The sequence below is a fragment of the Cebidichthys violaceus genome, unplaced genomic scaffold (assembly GCF_023349555.1).
Source record: "Cebidichthys violaceus isolate CVI_PGR_0920_01 unplaced genomic scaffold, fCebVio1.0.p SCAF_137, whole genome shotgun sequence".
NCBI classification, from domain to species: domain Eukaryota; kingdom Metazoa; phylum Chordata; class Actinopteri; order Perciformes; family Stichaeidae; genus Cebidichthys; species Cebidichthys violaceus.
The window spans coordinates 219,485-237,440 of record NW_027176304.1 but is presented as its reverse complement, the minus strand read 5'-3'; the positions used below and the strand labels follow the sequence as shown (position 1 = coordinate 237,440).

The 17,956-nt window shown below is 36.8% G+C and overlaps 1 protein-coding gene across 1 annotated transcript; it reads right to left on the bottom strand.

Annotated features, from left to right (window-relative positions):
- Positions 1 to 14,722: 14,722 nt before the first annotated feature.
- On the bottom strand, positions 14,723 to 16,060 carry si:dkeyp-59c12.1 (Ras-related and estrogen-regulated growth inhibitor-like protein). Its single transcript, XM_068708168.1, has 4 exons — positions 16,003 to 16,060; positions 15,850 to 15,903; positions 15,699 to 15,766; positions 14,723 to 15,163 (listed from the first exon to the last, which is right to left on the bottom strand). Exons 1-4 carry the CDS (start codon positions 16,049 to 16,051, stop codon positions 14,738 to 14,740), a joined length of 597 nt encoding a protein of 198 aa, XP_068564269.1. The 5' UTR covers positions 16,052 to 16,060; the 3' UTR covers positions 14,723 to 14,737.
- Between the last annotated feature and the right edge of the window lie 1,896 nt (positions 16,061 to 17,956).

The following is a 17,956-nucleotide window of genomic DNA, read 5'->3' as shown; positions in this document are numbered from 1 at the left end:
TGTTTGATAGTTGCTCAATGGTCATCATGTGCAGGCCATTTCATTTAAATGTGCTATTTAAAGTCAAGTGTTTTGTAAGTTGTAAATAATACAAATAGTATAGTATAAGCAGTATATAACAGTATGTAATGAAAATGAGCATTGAAAACTAAAATCATAATCTATAACAGCAGCATTGGATACTTTGGTGTCAGAGGATCACTGACAGTGTATGACTGATTTAAGTTCAGAGTGATGGCCAGCGGGAAGAACAGGCTGAGTTTAGATTTATTAGTCATTTTTATTTTTATTTTTATTTTTATTATTTTTATTAATCATATGTAGGTTAATACAGGGTCAATGGCACAATATAATGTGTTGGAAAAGAAAACAGGCCAGCTCAGCAATAAGAAAAATAAAAAAAATATAACTTAAATTATAGAATAAAAGATTAAAAATCTAAAAAGATAATAAGGTATCTATTCACACTTCAATACTTTGTGTTACAATATTGAAAATAAAAATTTGAAAGTACCTTTCACAAACTATTGTCAGACACTATTGTCAGAAAAAAGTAAAAAGTAAAAATAGGACTAATAACGTAACTTTCAGTCAGAGGCTGACTGAATTAATTAATTTCTTGCTGCAGGATAGTATATAATTTGGCATGAAATACATATTACACTGTAGTGACATTTGCCTGTAAGTCTGAGGCAATTCTTACTTTTTTGTCCAGTTTTTTTAAGTGCTTTGTAATTTATTAGAGCATTGATCTTTTTTAAGAGAGGATTCAGGGAGGAGAAGCTATGTATTTAAGACAACAGCTTTTTGTTGCTTCCTTTCTTATTCTCTTTTACAAAGAAGTGCAAACAGACAGACGCAACAATTATTAAAGAACACAAAGCCAAGAAAATGGCTCTGATACAGTCTTTGCTAGTTTTGTCTTTAATTTGCACAATTAAGTTCTGAGTTCATAAATGCATAAATGCTGTCTGAAAGATGTCACTGAACCATTATTGAAATGGAACAAATTGTCAATTATATTTTATTCCCTTTTTCATAATGATATAGTCATTTTTAAAGTATATATGTGTTGCATTTGCATCCTTTAGTGTCAAAGAGTGCATTCAGTCTGAAAAAAAAAATCTGTTCACACATTTTCTGTATATTCTGTCGAAGATCAGATGGAAATATCTCTGTAAGAAATTTGGAAATGTTTCCTGTCTTGTTTATCACTCCTAGGGGTGAGAAATGTTGTGTTTTATTGAGTAGAAGTGGTTGTATTCCTAATCCATACAGATTTAAAAAGGAGGAGATTTCATTGATGAATGAAATTCAATACATCTAAATACCCTAAAACTCAAGGTGTATGGTGTCAGACAGCCCTCTACAGCTCTCGACCCATAATAATAAATGCATATTCCTCTCCCGTACTGGATAATGGTGAGAGTGCTTATGATGCAACAAGTACACCATGTCACAGCACATCAGCAATGAAAAGCATCCCATAATCATATATACTCAGGGATGCACAGAAAAAGAATATATTTGGATTTCAAGAATAGGTCTATTGGGGTGCAGTGTTTCTTTTATTTTGTCTATATGTCACTCTTTGAATGCATTAAGTGTCTGTGAGAAAAATAAACGTGTGTGTGTGTGGGGGTTTGTTCTTAACCAGAAGTAATTCTATTACTGGAGTAGAACTGAAGGGAGACTCGTCACCTCTTCATTTGTTGGCCAGCAAAGTAAACATAAGAGATGGGAGAGACCAACATCAATTAGAACAAGCTTTAAAGGATTCACATTGGAGTCCAACTCACCTACACATGTGAGTGAGACTCATCACTTAGCTGCAGCTGTCTTCACATCGTATAACAGTCATGTAATTCCACAATCCATTTTAATAGTTGTTTTAAAGCTGTTCTGTCGAGCAAAGCTGAATTTTCTGATTCTTTGCTTTCACAATTCAGCCTCCAGCGTAAATGTAAAGGAACATGCAATTTTGTAATATGCAAATTAAGAACGCTTTTGGCTATTTCCTGTAATGTCTTACAGCTAAAAGGATTCATATGTATGCTGGTGGAACATCAAAGAATAGAAATGAGTATACAGCTCATAAGTGGGCTCCATAGTACTTTTCTTTTCTATACTACAGTTAAAATGAGTCAGAAATAAAAAATAGTGCAGTTGTTTTCAATAATAAATTTACACATAAATTATAGTTTTCTTTTAAGCTTCAGAATAGACTCCACCATGGTGTGACAAAAGATTGATTATGAAAAATGTATAATAATCCCATTATTACTGATTTTTATGAAATGTACCTGTTCTTTTTCTTTATAATCTCATTATTACTTGACGCTTTGACAATATTGACCATGTCATGTCAAAAAAACATTTTGAATTGAATGACAAATAATTGCCTGCATGTTTCCTGTCGATCTAGTTGATTTAGGAAATGTAGCCCCTAAAGTGGAAAAAGTGGAAAGTTTTTTGCTTATCAATATGAAGTAATGAGTGATTGCACAATGTTGGCTCCGGAATAATGACACCATGAGCGTTTAGATTGGTTCCCTACAAGCCTCCCTTTCACTATGCAATTCTGTGTGCCACAGGGTCCCAGTCATCCAGGAAAATGAAAGCTGGATTTATGGCACAAAGGAAGTGCGCAGTACCACTACGCAACCAAAAGGAAGGGGATATCCATTTTGTTTCCCTTGGTAGCTATAGGTAACCATCACCAGAAGGTGGAAATAATGGATGTTGGACTAACTGGAGAAACTATGGAAACTCTACCCAGCAAAAAATAAAAAAGAGCTCCGTATTCGCAGGGGGCAAAGTTATGTTATGGTCATGTTAGCAAGACTGTAATGTGTTTTAGTAGTAAAAAATGTTCCCAGTTGTTTGTCCCCGATGTTGGTTCGGCCATTTAATTAAAACCTTCTGGACCCCAGACCGATTTGTAGGTATTTGGTCGAAGCATTAAATAAATTAACTTCATGACGGAGCTAGATGAAAAGAGAAGGCATTACTAAAGTCACTGGGATTCATCCTGAGTGTGTGTATTAAATTCCATAGCATTGCATAGCAATCCATCCAATTGTTGTTGAGATATTTCACTTAAAAACACAAATGTGAACCTCATGGTGGTGCTAAAAGAAAAGTCAGGATCATAAAAGTCTGTATGATTCATTCTCCGGGGACCATACATGTCTGTACAAAATTTTGTGGCAAATAATTCGTTGCAAATAAGTTGTTAATATTTCAGCCTGGACTGATGGTGGGTCAACCTACCAACCAACTGAAATTTCCGTCTCTAGAGACACATAGCTAGAAAAGTCAATGGGATGCATGCCCAGGCGGGTTGTGTCAAACATCAATTGTCAAATGTCTTGAACGCCATTCTACTGCACAATTTTACTCTATAATCCACAACATTAATGTTGCACTACTTACATTTTACCTAAATTTGCAATTAAACATAAATTGTGAACACAGAATTGGCACGTTGAAATGTAAACAATGCACTAGAGCAGCCCCCAAGTTTGAGTGCAGAACCATTATTTTACTCTGCAATCACCCTCCATCCTCACTTGTGTATTCCTATCAGCTTCCCAATCAAGGGAGAAGTAATCAGCACACCAGTGTTTTTCACCATATGTGGCACCTTGGCTCTGGACCGACACAATTGAAGTGAAATGATCCCAATGATGAATGAGCCCAAATGTAAAAAGTGTGCATAACCTCAGCAGCTACAAATTAATCATTTTAAACGCAGACTACGCCACAAAACACAATGCAATGCAAATCAAAACCAATGAGACTATTATAATTTTCAGAGAGACGTCGACAGAAAAACAGTCAGACAGAAAGACAGACAAGCAAAGAGAAATAAACATTCAAACAGAGGGAGGCTCACTCATTCACTACAGAGTTCACTGGCACACAACTGCCCTCCTGTGGTCATTTTTTTAAATAAAGTGTGTGCGCTACCAATAGAGCAGATATTGAACTTTCATAATATTACATTCTGTGTGTGTACATTTTATAGTACAACACATATATAGCACTTATATGCATTTGTTATATACATATTATCTATTTGCCTTGTAAAGCACATTGTGTTGCATTTCTTGTATGATAGGTGTTGTTTACTGAAATAATCATCATTATTAGTATAAAGCATCAATTTTATCTTTTTTAATCTAACTTTAAGAAACGCATAACCCATCCAGTGTATTTATCTTTCCTTTCTCTCTTGTATTGTTCTATGTCTTGTAAGTTTAACTTTATCATTATACAAAGTTGTATTTAAATATGTTGTCAGTAAAGATTACTTTGAAAAAAAAAGTAAACAGACACTAGTTGTTTTGATGAACAAGGAAGTGATTAGTATGGCTCTCACTAGGTTAGCCTTTATTGTCTCCCTTAGGATCCTTATCGTGTACAATCAAACCACAATTAACATTCAATAACACACACAGATCCATATTGCACAGATTCCTTACACTAAAGTATTGGAAATTCTCACAAACACACACACACACACACACACACACACACACACACACACACACACACACACACACACACACACACACACACAATACAAATTATATGACATACTGTATATTAATTTTTCTAGAAAAGTGTAATTTTACATATTTACATCTTCCTTTCTTTATTGCTTTCTGCTTATTAACAGCACCTCATAAGAACAATGACCAATTTGTAATTCATTATTGAAACAAACCAAACTCTGAACTTATTTTCAAATCTCCTCATTAGATTAAATTCTTGCGCATCATTTTAATCTGTTGCGTAACATTGAATTTGCTGTTGCTGATGTGACGCCCCGTCTTATTTATCCATCAGCAGATGTTTCAGCAAATGAGGTTCAGTAATGATGGGAGGTAGATTGTCAGGCATGCCCCACTTCTAATTTTCCTGTCTAGCAGTTGAGTGCTTTCCTTTCATCCATCAGACGTTTGCAGGTGAACAGGAGTCTGTGCTGCATGGCCTGCTGCACAGCTCCAGAAGACGTTGGACTCTGGAAAGCACTTTGTGCAGTGAAGCTTACAAGCAGGCTATCAGCTTGCTCACAACATTCGAACGTGAATCAAGGGAGGTGGTCTTACACCTCCGCTGTGTGTCATCAGCGGTCATCTTCACTTTTGATCAAAATACTGGAGGTAATGTACAGTATGTGCAGTAAAACAATGGTGTCTCTTTTTTTAGATTATTTGCAGATTTTAAGTAATAGTAACATGTTGTCAATATCAACATTGACATTAGAAAACCTTCATGGTTTCCATTATAATCTGAAAATATTAATTCAAAAGGAATATTTTGATATATATATTTGATATTTTGTTACAAAGACTGATACCAATATCATATCTGTCTATCCATTATGAAGCTGCAGCCATCAGCCGGTTTACTATAGGGATGCAAAACCGAACCATAAAAAACAAAAGCTTATGTTTCATGTATAAATGTGGGTATGTACGCCCTAATGTACGAAACAAATCAACACAGTGACCAAAAAGCTGCAATATAAACCGAGCCGCTGCCCCACTGATTAACTTAGGAAAGCAATTGTGTATTTCCCAAAATGTCAAACTATTATTTTAATTAATTTGCATTCCATTTGTAAAGCAGTTGTCTGAATTATCATATTCCTAAATCATATTCCTATTATCTCTCTGCCTAACTTTGAGCACAATGAAATCCATCATTAGGATGTCCGTGTTAAACTTAATAAAGCCAGCATTTGTATAATTTCAATAAAAACGTATATGTCATGACTTTGAAGCCCCCGGTGGTCAATGTTCTATATCCTGAACCAACTCCATAAACATTATTAAGCATTTTCATTCAGATTTATTCAGAATTTATTGCAACACTGCTCATGATGACTGATGAATTCCTCATTTCATCTGACACAGAGGTGACTGCCGTTTACCCAAAACGGTTAAACCGTTTTATGCTTTTGACACCGTCGATTGCATTCTGCTCATTCGCTTAGGAAATTGGTTTTGGCTCGCGGATAACGTCCTGAATTTGATTAAATTGCATCTTTCGGTCGTGAATGAGGATACTTCATTCAACCTCAGCATCAGCATGGTGTTCCCCTATCAGTGTTTGATCATGAGTCACCATGAGTCACCATGAGCTCTGTTGACACACAGCAAGAAGGTGCTTGGTTTGAGTCATAAGAGTAAGCGCATTCTTCTATGTGCCACTTTTATGTGTGCTTCCTCCAGCCGCTCTTTTTTCCAAAGACATGCACCATATCAACTGAAGTTTCTAAACTGTCCCCAGGTTGTAAAAATTCAAAGGTGTTTTCGTGTCTTTGCTGCAATAATGGAAAATTGCTGTTCCTAAAGCCTTAAGGATTAAATGCTAATAAATACAACTATATAGACCTCACTGTTAGTCCTGTTAGTCTGTAGTTCAATATAATATTTGACCCACCACTGGACGTCTTGCTGTGTGACCCTGGCTTGAATGTAGCTACCAGAGAAATTCTTTGGAAATGCAAGCAATGGCATTCTTTACATTCAGAACACATTCCCTACAACTCCCCTTTTCTTAGCATAATACAGGGGATGGATATCAGACAAAGGCGCTGTTACACAACATCGGACCCCTGCAGTAAATTCAGCTTGGCAGTCGGCCAAAGTTGTTGAGATTTATGTGGCTACTGAGAGGACTTGTTATGCATCTGCTGTGTGGAGTATGTCGCATGTAAACTGGACGAGCCATCGTTAGGGGTAAATCCGGGCTTAAACAACATTTACATTCTGCATGTTAGCAATATTTCTGAGGAATTAATAAAATGACGACAGGAAGCTGAGAATCAAAGTCTCTAATTCAATTGAAGCATCATTAAAAAACTCAACCATATAGTTACAACTGATAATTCATTGGAAATTGATTTTTCATCTTTTTTGGTATATGAGTTTACAAACTGAGATACAAGTTTTAACATGATGTGAAGAGATTTCATTTACCAGATAAAAGTTGATCAGAGAAATGTATTTGATCACTGAATATTAATTAAAATTAGACAAATATACTGTTGTAAATCTATTTAGAAAATGATAACTGCTAATCATCAGACAAAGAAAACACATTCAATGTTTGTCTCTCTACATTTGATCTGTCATTAATTTCTTTAAAGGCCTTGAAAACCTACTTTCTCAATCCTCATCTTACATTAACATTTTCTGCCAAAGTTACAGTAGGTTCTGTTGCACACACAGAGTTTAGCAACATTTGAATCATAATTGAATGCTGATTCTGTCAAAGTCATCCGTTCAGATCAAATCTAAACAGTTGTGATAAAAAAGATTAGCTGAAAATGTTAATAAAAACATTAACAGAGGGTGTTTGATTTGTGCTTATTTAGTGAGCATTAATGTTGTATAGAAATACTAAAGATTTGAAGCCAATTTTTGAGGGGCTTTGTTCACAATTTTATTTCTAAATCATCAGTGTTTGAATAACCACCACATGCATTACATAAACATATACTGAAGTAATAAATACTAATCAGTTAAATATCATTACGCCCAGTTTCAAGTGTGCCTCTGTATGAGACCACCTATGGCCAGATAATGCAGGCAGTGTCTACTGCTGGGGAGAGCCTGGTCAACCTTTCACCACCCATTACAGAAGGATGAGTCACTCATCACCGTGCCTGATTTAATTTACCTGCTCACGAGTCTCACTTTCCCTCCCCGTGAACCCCTCATGTGAGAGGAAACGTTTTCCCAACTCAATCAACTATTTTGTATTAGATCATCAAAGTATTATCAGCTCTGCCCTCCAGACATGACTACCTTGCACTATATTGCATTAAAGGCTTGAACAAACAAAGTATCCCTTGATTTGCTGGATCGTGTTAGTTATGATGAATTTAGATGCTAAAGTTGAAATACAAATTGCTTATTTTACCATATATTTATCGTTGATGAAAGAAAAATAAATTATAATCCCTTTCAATCATCGTGTTATTTGAAAGCCTTGCAGCTCCAGAGTGGTGGGCTTAAGAATGACGAGACTGAGGAGAAGTCTGACAAGTGTCTCAATAATAAATGTCAGAAATGCTCTCTGGTGCATGTCAACATGCAGACAGATGAGATGATTCTATGTGGTTTAATAAACCTACAGATCAGAGAACACCTGACAACTTGTCAAAGTAATCCTCAGCCTTGCTGCCTTTAGTGACCGTTTGAAATGAGAATAGAAAATGGAAGAATGAAAAAAAAAAAAAACATTTGCAATAACTATCTTGCATGAATATGCAAAAGGAATTAATGTTGAAAAGGATTTACACCTCCATACTGTATGCAAAGTGCTGTTAGTTGAAGCACAGAGTAACACCAGTAAGATGAGCCATTAAAAGGCACCATGTGCTCCTGAACTTTGAACTTTCAATACTTTCCATGCTGGGGGTTGAATTATGGTAACTGTGTGTACACACCGCAACCTTATTTGGAAAACTGTTGAGCTGTAGAGCGCAGCAGGGGGTCCTTAAGTCTTTGCAGGGGAACTTAACAAAGGCAAAAGGGCATACGCAAAGGGATAGTTGGCATTCTTGATCAGTTAACACATTGCTTATTAAATTTGGTTGACTAAAAAGGCTCATTGAGCACCTTCGTTTGTTTTAGAGCCTGCACATTCCAGACCCCCTGTGTAAATGCTGTATCAGGAAATTGAAAGTCATTGTCAGTTTGACAAAACCTGTAATGCCACACGGTAAGAGCCCAAGTTGTTCATCTTAAAAAGGAGACATTACATGTTGTTTGTCATGTGAAAAACTTCTTAGCTTTCTCTTCAAAATAAGTGGGCTGCCATAAAATAGCACAAAAACAAAGTTCCAAAACACAGTAACTACCTATTTGTTCAAAGTTAAGACCTGACAGTGTCATGTGGTTTACAAATTAAAGGAACAGTTCAACATTTTGAGAAACATGCTAATTTGCTTTCGTGCTAAGAGTTAGATGCAAAGATTGATACAACTCTTAGGTCTGTAAACTGAATTATATCATGTTTGCTTAATCCATACAGAAACCGAAGGGTTAAAATGACAAATTGCTGGTAGGAATAGTTGCAAGGCAACCAGTGAAGCCTCCAGGAAGTAACTCTTCACAGCCAAGAAATAATAAATCTAAATAAGAATATTACTTGCACAAATTATAGGTGGCCAGATAGACACATAGCAAAACTTAAACATTTAAACATTTGATCCCCATAAACAAATAAAATGATTAAAACAATGTTTTAGATGAACGTGACCATTTTTTACTCCCTTTCATTGTTTCTTTAGGAACCGTTCTCTGCCTTTAGAGGATTATAGGACAGAGCAGCCTAAGACTGATGATTGATTACCGTTTTGTTGGAAAGTTAGAGTCATGCAACTGTTAAGTCGTTCTTTAAATGTTCATAGTTAATCAGTTGAAATATAATTCTATACTTTTCTATCACATTTTACAAGAATTTTTTGTTTCTGTTTGTTCATTTTTATGTTCAACACAGTTCTGTCATACTGCAAGTCTCACCAACTTGCTGCCCGCCAGTCAGGAAACAGCATTCAGTTGAGGTCTAAAATGTGATCTGAAGCTATGAGATATAGTGTTAGATTATATTTCTGTTAGTCTCTCCAATAAAATGTATAATATGTTTTCCTTTAACATCAGATGTCAGGTTTCTCTAAAGTTGCTGTCTGAATGCTGTTTATATTCCTTGTAAACATGTGAAGATTGGCTGCACAGTATCCTTTCATGTCAGTTTTGTTTCTTTGAAGCCGCAGCGCCATATACACTCTTATTACCTGCAGGCAGAGCTGATACATAAATCTACACAACAAATCATCAGCTGCCTTTTGATGATGCCCTTTTAGAAGCTCGGCACAGAAACAGTAGGGGAGAGATCCACATACTGTGTCTTATGTTATTATGGTTGAAGAAATGAAAATCCAAACTATTCAGGATGACAGCTGCTGACCTCACTGTTTGATCTGGATTTAGTTTTTTTCTAAAGCTGTATTTTCTGAGAGACCTTAGAGTACAGGGATACTGTACTTTCTTGTTTACTCACCTCAGCCTTCCACTAAGTGACTTTGGCTTAAAGCATCCAGTCAGGGTCCAGTGGTGTAGTTACTATTTGACTAAATGGTAAAAGGTTGCAATTTTGAATGCGTTTGAATGTGTGCTGGTGCTAGATGCAGTGAGACTCCTGAAATTGAATCCACTAAAATGTTTTTTATAAACAAACACATCCAGCTGGATGCTTGTGGGTGGAAAATATAATTTGGATCTGAGTGATTCATGGCGCATTCATTAAAAAGAGCAGACAGGCCATATTCAAACACCAGCTCAGTCAGTCTAAAAAACAATCGCACACCAGGCGCTCCACAGTAGCTTAGTCTCCAGCAGTGATCACCAAACCTGGATGGTGGAGTTGTAAAAAAACATTTCCTCATTTGATAAACCACTGATTCTGTTACAACATGTTGTAGATTTCTGTGCCAGCTCTGCCTGCAGGTTCAAACTCTGGCATGAACAACATTAACTTGCGGATAGTGACACAGTGGGAGCAGTAAAATGATGTGAGGGCTAATTTCTTGCCCCGGGACCTGTTCGAAAGCAGGTTGTAAACATTGTTGCTGACCATAACTTCTATTTTTTAAATGAGTAAAGGTTGGCCGTGTGCCATGTCATGAAACATTTCCCATCAGTTTGTTTCAGAAACAGGATATTGAGTATTGAGTATTGAAGTCCAGTGGTCTGGACAGTCCCTACATTCTGACTCAACAGATAGGATGTGTGTAATAATCAAGAACTTCATTTGTTTTTGTAGATACACAAGTATTCACAGCCTTAACTGATTCACATTGGCTATGGGTTTTTAATTGAAAAAATACAAAAAGCTCCTCATGCCAACAATAAACAGAAAACACAATTTAGAATAGAGGTCCCATAAACCAAGACAATACAATCTAACAGAAATAATCAGTAAAAGACACCTGATCAGCTATCATCTCTGTTCAGCCTCCAAAACTATTTCAACTTAGATTTAAAACGATGCCAGTTAAGATCCATTTGAACTTCCATGAATTGATCCCCTGAACAGACAGACATACTGTATCTCTCCAGATGAAAAAAGACGGTTTTAAAGTGAGCTTTGGGTCAGAGATCTTCTTCAAGCACCAACATTTAGAGGAGGCCCCTGTAGCCTATATCAAACTTTATTTATGATATAGGCTACAGTATATGGAATTCCAGCTTCAGCACAACCAACAAGCCTTTATTTGGCAAACAGTGGTATGCTTTAAAGACTGGAGGACAGTGAACCACACACAGGCTTATTGTGCTCACAATGCATTGTCATGACACTTTGGCCAATCACAGGTCATTTCTATTGGCTGTTCTACAAAATGCAGACGCACATGCAGGTTCCTTCAGATGGTGAAAACCTGATTCAACTGCAGAAAATCTTTCTGAAGTTAATAATAATAAAAATTGCTATTCCAGCATTGGCAGTAACTGCCTACACTGCGACGCCACTCAAAAAAGGTAGACAGACTTTTCAAGAAGAGAGTCGGACAATATCTGCAAAGCGTTTCAGAGATGGAGGGAAAACGTTACGAATAGTTTAGCCTTCTGCTACTTATCGCTAAAGCTCTAGGCTGAGGCTGTGAGCTCACGGCTACGGTTAGCAGAATGCTAAATTATTAGCAGCATTGTCTCTCCACCCCTGAAACGCCTCCCTGATCTTGTAGAGCCTCTCATCTCAGTGTGTCATCAGGGTGGTAATACTCATAGAATTTCCTCTATATAACGGCATCTGGATCACGGTCACGGACCAATGACACTATTGAAAAACTACCTACCCCAGCTTTAATATTATACATGAAATGCATTTAATGGTGTAAAGTGCTTCATAAATGCCCTCTGACTGCTTTTTACAAACACAAAATGCCTGATATTACTTAATGTTGCCTGTTTCAGGTGTCTTACAAGTGCATCTTGCATTGTGCTTAATGTCACAAAAGTATCTTTTGTGGCACAAATTCTGCCGAAAAAGCCTGCATTAATTTCAAAGGTTGTGAATTAAGATGCAAATTAAATATTTTAATTTAATCATAATTATTCCAAATGCGTTTTCCTCATTCAGAGTCATTAAAATGGTAACAGAGCATCTTGTGAATGGAAACAAATTATTTTCATCTCAAACTGAAAAGGGATTTGCAAATGTCTTATGTGCCTAGTGTCATCGTAGCAGCACATGGAGACGCATGAAAGCAGCCCTTGCAGGTGAAACATCTTTGTCAGGCTGCAGTACTGGGTCGTGCTGTGAAGTGGCCACAGACTGTAACAAGGACCTGCAGGGGCCAGACTGCCCCAGTCTTACTTTGTTAACCCGTGCCTTGTTCCTGTCAGATTCCTCTCAAACAAGAATAGAAAAGAGGGGGAGCTGGCACCAGAATACCTGCCATTTAACCTCCCATGCTGCTGCCTTAGCCACACAGATGGACATCTTCCTGACACTTAACGACAGAGGTTGAAAGGATTAAAAGAAGAATAGACGTGTCTGCCGCCTAATGTTGGGGGTCACTTCAAGTTTACTGGAACAGGCCAGACACAAATTAGAGGAATTTTTCATGGGGGAAATGGTGTCCTAGTCAGAGAGAAATTCTTCATAGAAAAAGAGGATGAAGTCTTAATTTAAGATCTGGGGAGGACTGAGGGAGAAGTGAGAGTAAGTTTGTGGATGTTTTACAGCATCTGTGTTGACAATCCCATTAAATAGCGTAAATGCTGTCAGGATACACATGTAGCTTACATTAAAACATTTTTGTCTCATTTGAGATTTAGTGCCTAAATCAATAAAGCAATAGGACTTACAGTTTTTGAATGCTCCGCTTCAAAGCACCAAGATAGCCCTTTAACTGCCCCATTGACTGTCATGTTATTTCACCTCTAGGGAAATAAATGTGAAGACATTTACAACTGTTTTATTAGTTCTTTTTTTTACTTTAGCTACACAAATGACATGTCTACATATTCAACTTCCAGGTTGTTTATTGAAGCAGACAATACAGAAAAAAAACACTATAGATTGCATTAAATGATGCAACAAGACCCCTCCTGTCCAAACCAACAGATGGGCACTCTGCAGTTTTTTCGTACAGCTGATGCAATGTAGCCATTAATAAATTGATCTGGTTATAATGGCAGTCTGGAGAGCGTTCAAATTTTGTAAATGTATCCAAATGTATCTATCTTTTGTTGAGCTATACTGTTGCAGACAGCCACAATCTGTTTGGAGACCATTAACAAGTAAAACAAACATCAGTCAACATCTCATAAAATGTAAAACGCAAATATGATGCTTAATAGTGGGACTTCCCTTCCTTCTTTTCTATAGTCCTTTAGTGTCACCGCGATGGCATGAGCTGCCCTAGGCTGCCTCTGATTGGCTACTTGTTGCCTCCACACTCTTTGCCCTCCTGCGGCTGCATACACACCAGCAGCTTCTTCTCTGCTGCAGCTGCGGATTAATCTGCAGATGCAACTTGAAATGTAGCAAAGTACAATACTTGAATAGGTCTACTCAAGTAAAAGGAAACAATTGTGATTTTTAAAAATCACATAAACAACTTTGTTACAATAATGGAAGTAAATGATATTAGTTGCTTCCAACCTTGATTTCATGCAGGACATGCATTTTGTAGTTACAAATACAGTCGTATTCAGCAGGCATTTTTTAGGTTTTTAAACCTGCATTTGCAAACTCTTCCACAACACCGCCAGAGGACTTTAGGAAATGTGTTATTACTGTGAGTTTAAAGTCAGGACAGATGAAGCAGGTGCAGAAACCAATGCGCTGTTAGTTTTGGGATTGTCCGATGATGTAATTAGTATAGAAAACATCCTTCATCCAGTCAATTAGCATCCACCCTGCATTAGTTCCTTGGGCAAACCTCTGAATTTCTACAAAAAACAGCCATATTGATCTGAATTGTACCCATTATCATCACTCCTTAAAAGGTATGAGTATTACCTTGTGGGCGTCAATGAGCATTTGGATTTAGAAATCAATACAAATGAAAAATCGAGTTTTATGCTTTATTTAAAACCTTGTAAGACAAAGTTTAAAAAAAACAATAAATTTCAGTTCATAACTCATAAATAATTAATACAAAATGTGAGAGCTCATAAATATAGAAAACAGACCTGAATAAATACAAATGTTTTACTTTAAGAATTAATTACATGATTGAGCAGGACACTTTTCAGTCACTTTTTCCAGTGGCACAAAAGTTTCCCTTTTGAGCTTTTTTTCAGTCTTTGGTCATCATCATGAATAAAAGGCACATTTTGTCCATAGAATTTCTTTGAATCTGAATCCACAGCTTAAACATATGGCATACAATATTATATTACATGTCAAGTATCTGTCTACTGAATGAGTCTGTAATTTCGTTAGTCTCCTGTAGTTTGAAGTGCAGTTAATCTAAAAAAAAAAAAAACTGTCAGATTGTTTTGTCTCCATACTTTCTAAGGCGTGTTTCTTCCCTGGAGTCTTTCAACACTCGTCTCTGCCTCAGGAGACGTCACTGTTACCTTTGGCACAGTAACATGGTTATTTCTCACTAACTGTAATCCATCCATTCAAATACACACAATGTGTAACCTCTCTTTTGAAGATTTACAGAAAATGCCCTCCTCTTCTGTCCGTCTTACTAAAAGGAGTCTGTCCGTCTCCTGGCAAACACTGCTGACATGGTTTTGACTATGCCCCTGAACCCCAGAGGCCTCTTTGAGGTCAGCTTGGCGTCCTTCATCCTGTCCACCAGTCCATGAAACACCATGAGCACACTGTGGTAGTTGTCGGCCGCCGACACCTCGTAGAAGAGGCAGTCCGTGTTGAGAGCCAGCAGCCATCCCTCCTCGCTCAGCACTGTCCGCCTGTGGTGCAGGTCCCTCTTGTTACCCACAATCACGATGGGCACTTTATCTGCGCTCAGGTAGTCTTTAGTGGACTTGATGGTCTGAATGAGCCTGCTGACGGAGTTGAAACTGGCCCTGTCGCAGATGCTGTAGACAAGAACGTAGCCGTCTGCCCATTGGACCTTCTTCTCAAAGAGCGACGTCTCCACAGACAAATCCTGCAAAATCAGATAATTTAACTTTATGGTGGAAAATAACAAAAGAAATCTCCCCAAAAACTGATCTTAAGAGAGAAAAAAAAAAACTGTAGTTTACGTGAGTTTTTAAATTTTATGTTACGTTATACTTTTACGCCACTACATTTCAGACACAAATATTGTATTTTTTACTGCACTACGGCTTTAATTATTAGTTACTTTGCAGATTAGGATTTTACACACAAAACATATGATCTTCTACTAAAGTATAAAAGATTATTTTAGATAAAACTACCCAAAAGTAATTTAACACTATGAAAGGAACTATAGGTTATTTATTAAGGCACATTTTATGGAACTTTTACTTACATAAATTGTAAAATGAAGAAACTACTTGTAATGGAGTAATTTACTTTGGAATACTTTAACGTTTACTTAATTTGAGGATTTGAGGAGCACTTCATCTAGTAACAGCAAAGCTTGTCAGCAGAATAGTGCAGCATTATTAAGATAAGAAATCATTGATCACAACTGTCTGATAGTTATCTCTCCTCACCTCAGAATAAGGTGAATCCCAAATATTGAGAGTGAATTCCCTCCCAAAACTGTGACTGTAGATGGATTCTGCAAGATAAGAGTTCAGTTAAAGTAAAGTTAGATGAAGCTAAAAAAATGCCACATTGCATCGATGTTAGTAAAACACTTACCAATATCTCCATACTCTCCGATGAATCTCCGAGTTAACAGGCGCACAGTAATCGCTGGAAAACAACAGTAACGCATGTGCATCAGAAAGATATATATATATATATATATATATATACATATAACTATTTCTCCGCTACAGACATGTTTTTTACCTGATTTCCCGACGCTTTCTGTCCCCATAACAACGATGTTGGCATCCATTTTCAGTGAGACAGCTGTGTGGAGCCGCTGAGCTCAATGTGAGCTGCCTTATAGGACACACAGGTGGGCGGGGTAAAAAACAAATCACCTATACAACAACAGCAGCAATTATTTCACTCACGTGGTCTCGCACACGCGCTTGTCGATGGCAGGAACCCGCTGCAGATGAATGAAAGTTTAAAAAGATATATGAACATCGCTGATATAATACACGTTTTCTTACAGACTTGTTCTTTGTTTTGACATTTTAAGAAAATCAGTAATAGAATATATACTTAAATACATATACTCAGGTAGGCCTACTTGTACTTTACTCATGAGCTCATTGTACTTCTGCTTCATACATTTCAGAGGAAAATATTGCACTTTTTACATTTATCTGACAGCTACTTTGCAAATTGTGATTTTACGCACAAATATATGATCAGCATAAATATAATAAATTATTATTGATTAAATTACCCAACAGTATATAAAATATCTATTATAGTATTTTAATACTATTGTATAACTGGTTTAATAAGGAATCTGAACACTTCCTCCACTACTGTATAAACTTTTCACAGCACCAGAAAACACAAATAACTTCAGTCTAAGTGTGAATCTGTGTAACAAGGATTTAAGAGCTGCAGGTATAGTTAATGTTTCACCTTTATGTACATCATTCAATCCAGTGAATGCTCTTTCTATTTGTTGCTGCAGCATTACCAGCAACCACAAGGGGGAACTAGATTTCAATAAATGTCTTCCACAAACAGAGGACTTTATTTTGCTTCAGAAAAGGCAGAGGAGGCCAGCTGGACACTGATTGGCTGAGCAGAAACTCTGTGTGTGTGTGTGTGTGTGTGTGTGTGTGTGTGTGTGTGTGTGTGTGTGTGTGTGTTTGTGTGTGTGTGTGTGTGTGTGTGTGTGTGTGTGTGTGTGTGTGTGTGTGTGTGTGTGTGTGTGTGAGTGAGTGAGTGAGTGAGTGAGTGAGTGAGTGAGAGAGAGAGAGATTTGTCTTTATCTTTTCCAGCTTTACTTACTCTGCTGTGGGCTACACTTTCCTTTTTTAATCTGATTTCTCCTAGTAACCTGGTTTCTTGTGTGCATGTATCAGTTGTGCATGATTGCTAATACTTCTCTGTATCACCCAAGACCAAGTCAGGTGTCATTTTAAGATACACCTTTACTAATCATGTTTTTTTCTTTTATTTACCTCTGATTTCTTCAACATTTCATATTGGTGTAGTAAGAAAAGCTCCTCGGAGACAGCAGACACTTATCTAAGCTGCAGCAGTAAAACCAAATCACAGAAACCTTTCATATCATCTCTGATTTAATTTACTCTCTCTTATCTCATGTAAACAAGATTATTCTGAGACTGGAAGCTCCATGAAGATGTATTTAAATATTTGGCTGTTTCCGTTCCATACGATGGCTATGCCTGATTTTTGGGCACATATTTAGCACATATGTGGAATAGCTTGAGCTCTACCCTCAAAGGTTTTGTTGGAGTTTACTGCAAACACTGCAGCGTTCAGTGTGTCATAAAATAAAGTGTTCTATACTTATTTAGCATGTATGTTAATTAGAAATGTCTTAACATGTATTTGTAGTAATTGTCATGTATCCTTGTTTATTGATGCATTAACTGTCAACGTATTTATAATAAGGAACCTGATCAAATTAAAAGAGTAGATCACATGGCTGTATTTATCATTATGACAATATCATTAAAAGAACAAGGTAAATAAAGCCAAAATGTACAAAATTGTGTTCATGAAATATGAATATGAATATGAATTTATCTATATCTATATATATATCAGAATCAGAACTATTGGCCATGTATTTGACTCCGGTTTTCCATCGCTTTCATAGTACATCCAGGAATAGACAATTAAAAAATAAGTAGAAGAAAAG